Genomic DNA, 6,701 nt, shown 5'->3' with positions numbered 1-6,701 from the left:
TTCTGAAAAATGCATTTGAATGCCCCTTTTATTATATATCTACACTATATTTAAGGGTTTATTCATTCCTTCTCATCTTTTAACTAAATCTCAACTCAATTGAGTAATTATTAAAAATCCTTTCTTTTATAAAATAATAAACTTAATTGTGGATATATTTTTGTCATTTCAAATCATATGGAATTTAGAAAATATACTTGATAGATTTAAACCCAAAATATCATAATTTTTAATGTCCTCACCATTTCAACAAAATTTCATTTAATTCTTAAATCGATATTTTATTAATACGTCCGTTATATAATTTTTTATATCCACATGATCCGTGTGTCATAATCTAATATAGATTAAATCTTTTAATTCTAACTTATTCTATCTATTCAAATTTAAATCCAAACTCAACATAATTTTATCTTAATATTCAATGATCCAAACTCAAATTAACTTAAACCTAAATTAAACAAAACTCAAACCTATCCCAAACCCCAAAATCATTCAAATGAAACCTAAAATTACTAAAAACAAAAAAAAAAACTTCAACTACCCAGAATTATTCTAATTTAAAACTAGCCTAAATCGAAATAATCTAATAAATTTAAAAAATTCTCATACTTTATCCTCCTCATGTTGCCTTATGACCATGTTGTTGTCAACTATCAATTTTTTTCTCTCTCACACCCACAATAATTTAAGCGATGATGATGGGTTGGGCAGCATATTTGGGGACCGACCTCTTTTCTATGTTGAATTTTCTCCAAAGGATATAATACAGTTGTAGGCTTTTTTAAATGAAGTTACAAAGTTAATCCAAAACACTAAATCGTACTTACATATTATAGTATTTGTATGCTTTTAAAAAAAAAAATAAAGAAAGAATTTTGGGAACTGTGTCTCTGCTGGAATTTGGTGTTCAATCACTGAATCAATCATGTTTTATGTAAGGTTTCTCAGACGAAAGACGTTTTGCTTTCTAACCTCTTTTATCCTTTCTTAAAAAGCCTGTAATCAACTTTGCTTTCTTTACATAAATATAGGCTTAATTCTCTCATACATCCCCTATTTATTGTTTTCATTCTAACTTACTCCATATCTTTGAATCCTCAAATATTAATATTATATCCATCACAACTTTTTATTAACTTAACCTTCAATTTATTGGTGTTAAAATCCGGATTAGATCTATCTTGAAACATATTTAAAGCATGTAGATCAAATTGTAAATACGTATATACTTATTACATTAATATAGTTTGGGTTTAAAGTGTTAAAAATAGTGGAAATAAAATTTTGAGGAGTTATTTCTTCTTTTGACACATCTGATCTAAGTTGTCCATGTATTAAGTACATAAATATTTACAATTTTCTTAAAAGAATGTAATCAACTTTGCTTTCTTCATATAAATACAGGATTAATTCTATCACACATTCCCAAATTATTGTTTTTATTCCTATTTGATCAATTCTCAAAAAAAAAGAAGAAAATCTTAAATTATCCTTAAACTTTAAAAATTTTCAAAGTATAAAATTATATGAATGAATTTTATCCATCAACCTAATTCTCAATTTATAGGAGTTAAAATGTTAGTTATGAATCAAATTATATAAAGCGTTTACAAAGGGCTTGCCCTTGGTTAAAAGGTACAATTGCATTTTTAGCATCTATTAAAATTTAATAATCTCTTTTAACCTCTTGATTAAATCTAAAAAATTATTTCAGTCCTTCCTCAATTTAAGTTATTTTAGCACAAAGTCCCCAAATTTCTACACTAAATTCTTAGCCTCACCCTACTAATAAGATTTAAGAGAGTTATTTCATTTTTAATATGTAAAATTTAAGCTATTCATATACTCATGTTTACAATTTAATTAATATATTTTAAATATACTCTACATTAAATTTGATCTAGTATTTAATACCATGCTAACAATTAGATTCACGAAATACTTTAATGATTCAATTATAATGCTTTGAAATTTGAAACTGGAATCATGATGTGAGGACAAACTATAGAATTAATCGTAATATATATGACATACATAATCTATATTCATTTCAGTTTAATCCTTTACATGTGATTACTTACGGGCAAGTAAAATACTACTACCATCTTTTTGATTTGGGTTACTTTATGCCTACTTTTTATGTTAAGAGGAAAGGTGGTGTGAAAATGGGGAATAAAATCAGTGTTCTTTTTATTAAAAAAAAAAAAAAACCAGCATGAAAAAAAGTTATTTTGTTTTGCTTTTTTTCCCCCTCTGAGAGAGTAAGACTAAGAAGAAAACACAAGAAAAGACAGAAAGTGAAAAGGTCACAAACAAGCAAACCTCTATTGGCTTTTGGTTTTTTTTTTTTTTTTTGTTGGGGGGGGGGGAGATAATAAGTGGAGTGTTTGTTTCTCAGGAATCTCTCCTCTCAATTCTCATCCACATCTCTACCTCTCTCCCTTTCCCCTCAGCTCTCTCTCTCACGTTTTGCAGTTTCTTTTTAATATTCTTTCTGTTCTCTTTTGGGGGTTCGAGTATATGGCGTTTGGTTCATTGATCTTCATGGAGTTTTCATCTGCAACAAGCAAAGATTTTAAGGTTTTGGGGGGCGCCATAATCCATTTTGGAACTTGTCTTTCTTCACTCTAGTCTTTGTTCTTTTCATTTTTTACATCATCTCTCTTTGTTTATATATATAGCTTCAATTCAAGTTTCAACAACTTACTGCAATTAAAAGCAAAGAAAAAAAAACCCAGTAGAATACCAGCAAGATACTAAGAAATTCAAAATTAAGATGATATGGGATTTGGTAGAGGAAGGGGATCTGCTACTCTTCTTGCATTATTTGTTACTTTCCACTTTAAACAGCCTTTCTAGATAAGTGGTTCATAAGCAGATCTCAGAACTTTCTGTCATAGGTAATATATATTATAAAGTTGATAAATAATATATGTAGAAGTCTATAGGGTTGTCATCAAGTGAATCTTTTGTGTGTGTGTAAATATATAAAATTTGTATCATCATCACAAAATCCAGTGATCGAGTATATAATAGGGATGGATGAGAGTATGTCCAATTTGACTTCAACATCTGGTGAATTTAGTGCTTCTTCAGGCACAGTACTGTACCCACCACAACAGTCTTTTGCTTCAACAAATCAAGCACCTGCAGCAGCAAAGAAGAAGAGAAATCTTCCAGGCAACCCAGGTTAATATCAATTTTCTCTAAATTAATCAAACATCATTCTACCGTTTTGGGGTCTCTATTATTATTATTATTATTTTTTTGCATTCAGACCCAGATGCAGAAGTCATAGCTTTGTCCCCAAAGACACTGTTGGCAACAAATAGATTCATGTGTGAGATCTGCAACAAAGGGTTTCAAAGAGACCAGAACCTTCAGCTCCATAGGAGAGGGCATAACCTGCCATGGAAACTAAAGCAAAGAACAAACAAGGAAGTGGTGAGGAAGAAGGTGTATGTGTGCCCAGAGACAACATGCGTGCACCATGACCCAGCTAGGGCTCTTGGAGACCTCACGGGGATCAAGAAACACTTCTGCAGAAAGCATGGTGAGAAGAAATGGAAATGCGAAAAGTGTTCAAAGACTTACGCTGTTCAATCTGACTGGAAAGCTCATTCCAAAATTTGTGGCACCAGAGAGTATAGATGTGACTGCGGCACCCTTTTCTCCAGGTAAACTCAACAATAACATCATCTATGAGTAACCCACTTAAGTTTACAAATCAAATGTCACTCAGTTTTAGAAAAGATGGATAGTGATATTTACAATACAAATCTCACTTTAAATGGAACTGTCGGCGAAGCTCAAACACTGGTGCTTGTTAAGGTGTTATTGAGTATTCAACTGATTGCCAACCTTCATTCTTCTGCATGCAAATAACGTTAGCTTGTGTTATGTGATTGTATGTGATATATACATACATATATGTAGGAAGAATAAAGGCTGACAGGCTGCTGGTAGCAGTACATACCAGGTTCACATGATTTGCATAGCACAGTGTATAGAGTATTAATTTCAAGAACAGTAAAAGAGTAGTAGCCTCGTGGAGCACAATATTCAGAAAGGGGTTTGAGAAACAATATTCTAATGGCCAACGAGAACAAGAGAATGGTGCTTAGATTAAGAAATTAGTAACTTTTTGATGGTTACTTACACCTGGTATGTCTTTTGTCCGGGGGACTAGTGAGGATACAAAAAGTTGATCACATGAGAAAGGTACTATTGCACCACTGTTTTATGTTGGATCCCTTGCTGATGAGATGCTCTTTTTGTTTTTTTTTTTTTGGGGGGGGGGGGGGATTGATACAGAAGGGACAGTTTCATCACTCACAGAGCGTTTTGCGATGCCTTGGCTGAGGAGAGTGCAAGAGCAATTACAGGCCCAGCACAGCAAGTACCTGGTGGTTCTTCAGTTTCACATATGAACAATCTGCAATCCCAACTCCATAGCCACGATTTCTATGGCTTATCAGTGAAAAGAGAAGAACATCCTTTCAATGCAAGACCAACAACAGAAGATAGCCTTAATCCACCATGGCCTGGTCCCCCACCAATAAACCTTTTAGATCACCCACTGTCACAAAACGAAAACCCTAGCCAAAACACTGGTTCTAATACACTTCTTCCTCCATTCCAGACCCAAACAGCATCTCCACACATGTCTGCAACAGCACTCCTGCAGAAAGCAGCTCAAATGGGTGTGACTATGAGCCAACCCTTACAATCATCACCAGTAGCGGCTATGGCTTCCATGCAAAGAGCTTACATGTCAGGAGGAACCAGTGGTTCCACGTCTTTTGCCTCGTCTACAGCTGGTTCTGGTCTGGGTTTATTCCCACGTGAAGACCTTGGAAGTGGTTCTCCCCATGGGTTGGCATCTTTGGGGAATAAAGCTGCAACAGCTATCACCTCTGGTTTCATGGAACAGTCACCCGCTGCTACTCCAAATTCTCTACTCCATGATATGATGTGTTCTTTATCTTCTGGGTTTGACGGGTCTTCATCATTTGAACAGTCTTTCAACAGGGTATGGAACACCAAAGGAAACCCCATTGATTTTCAAGAACCCACCACTGATCATCTCTCAAAAACAAAAGAATCCCATTCCCAAAGCAATAACATGGGAGGGAATGATGGGATGACAAGAGATTTCTTGGGTCTTAAAGCATTTCCCCATAGAGATTTCCCCAACTTAGCTGCACTTAATCATCGTTTAAACCCTTCTTCAACGTTTGGGCAACAAAACCAGCACAGTCAAACACCATGGCAAGGTTAGGTTATGGTTCTTCAGATTCCCAACTTCTACATATGATGCTGAGAAATTTAGTTCTCCTCTGGTACCTTCATTTTCATAGTTTCTAATAAGCACTTAATATCTTTCAATTTTTATTATAGTTCAATTGTTTTATTATATAATGGAACAACTTTCACATATCTTCATCTATATATAAAATTAATAGAAGCATTATTTTATTGCTTCAAACGTCTTCAACGTACATTTCTTGAATTTGATTTTCATTTTTAACCTTGACTGAAAATATAAGATTCAAGGGATAGATTTATGCATTTTCCATTATCATCATAAATAGCTTCCTAACATTATCATTTTCTTTTCTCCAACAACTTATCCCACTTTACTTCTCAATTAAATTTAAAATCTAAAATTATCCCAACATTATTTTTTTCCACTTACATCATTTAAATAATAAATTTTCCTTTAATGATATCAAACTCTTTACCATTCAACTCAACATATATTTGTATATCACAAATCAAATCACCATACCAAGTTAACTCGGTAATATTTTTCAGAGGCCAATAAAAAGTATGGAATTAAAATGCTATAGTTAGGGTTTTATCATGTTGAGAACCATTTCATGGATGTATACATCCGATAACATAACATTTAATTTTTCAACTATTCAAATTTTCCTAAGTTAATTTTCGAATTTGTTTTGTCTATATTCGTCCGCAGCTTTTTCTAATTTAGTCGTGTAACGTTTAAAAATTTTTTATGAATTTTTATATTTTTAGATTTTATATAAATTTTAAAAATTTCAAAATACAACATCATTATCCCTTAGCAAAATTCAAAAAATATTTCAATGTTAGAATAGATAAAAACATCAAATTGAAAAAAAATTTTAAAACTAAATGTTATTTTATCCACGTTTATTTATTTATTTTGGATACAACACGTTTTCATTTTTCAAATATATACATGTTTATTTGAAATGCAATTAAAACCTCATGTTAGTTATAACGATGATAAAATGTTCGATTGAATCAACGTGATTCGAGCTGTAAGTGTTAAAATATTATTATGAAATATTATGTTTTAGAAATATTTAAATACAATAAGTGAAGAAAATATAAAAAAATTAATAAATTAAAAGTTAAATATTAATACAATGAATAATATTTTAGGGACATATTTGAATTTGTATTAGTTTATATTTTGAACATTTTATTTAAAACATTTTAGTTCAATATTATAATATTTAAGTGAAAACATGAAACTTTACAATTTTGGTTATACTTGTAAATACACTTTAATTATGTAATAAAATCGTTTTTATAAATATATGGTTTTTAGAATGAAAAAGCGTAGGGCTAAGTAGAGGTGCAAACCCTATCCCAATAAATAAAAGGTGCAAATGCAAACAGTGTCGGGATTTTGTCTGCTTGCTTAG

The 6,701-nt window shown here is 31.8% G+C and overlaps 1 protein-coding gene across 2 annotated transcripts; it reads left to right on the top strand.

Annotated features, from left to right (window-relative positions):
- Positions 1–2,176: 2,176 nt before the first annotated feature.
- LOC108477473 (protein indeterminate-domain 12-like) lies at positions 2,177–5,491 on the top strand. 2 transcript variants are annotated; one of them, XM_053029215.1, is made up of 3 exons: positions 2,177–3,192; positions 3,281–3,680; positions 4,321–5,491. In XM_053029215.1, exons 1-3 carry the CDS (start codon positions 3,042–3,044, stop codon positions 5,282–5,284), a joined length of 1,515 nt encoding a protein of 504 aa, XP_052885175.1. In that variant the 5' UTR covers positions 2,177–3,041; the 3' UTR covers positions 5,285–5,491. The 2 variants fall into 2 exon arrangements, with proteins under 2 accessions (XP_052885175.1, XP_052885174.1); XM_053029214.1 differs by having other exon boundaries at positions 2,178–3,192; positions 4,318–5,491.
- Positions 5,492–6,701: the final 1,210 nt, after the last annotated feature.

Source organism: Gossypium arboreum, chromosome 6 (genome assembly GCF_025698485.1).
Source record: "Gossypium arboreum isolate Shixiya-1 chromosome 6, ASM2569848v2, whole genome shotgun sequence".
In the NCBI taxonomy this organism is placed as follows: Eukaryota; Viridiplantae; Streptophyta; class Magnoliopsida; order Malvales; family Malvaceae; genus Gossypium; species Gossypium arboreum.
The sequence above is the reverse complement of the archived record's forward strand: the minus strand, read 5'-3'. Positions and strand labels throughout refer to the sequence as shown.

Excerpts from the sequence above, each read along its gene's own strand:
- LOC108477473 (XM_053029214.1), top strand. The coding sequence starts at position 3,042 with ATGGATGAGAGTATGTCCAATTTGACTTCAACATCTGGTGAATTTAGT. Across the intron at positions 3,193-3,280 it reads AAATCTTCCAGGCAACCCAG|ACCCAGATGCAGAAGTCATA; the intron begins GTTAATATCAAT and ends TTTTGCATTCAG. Across the intron at positions 3,681-4,317 it reads TGCGGCACCCTTTTCTCCAG|AAGGGACAGTTTCATCACTC; the intron begins GTAAACTCAACA and ends GGATTGATACAG.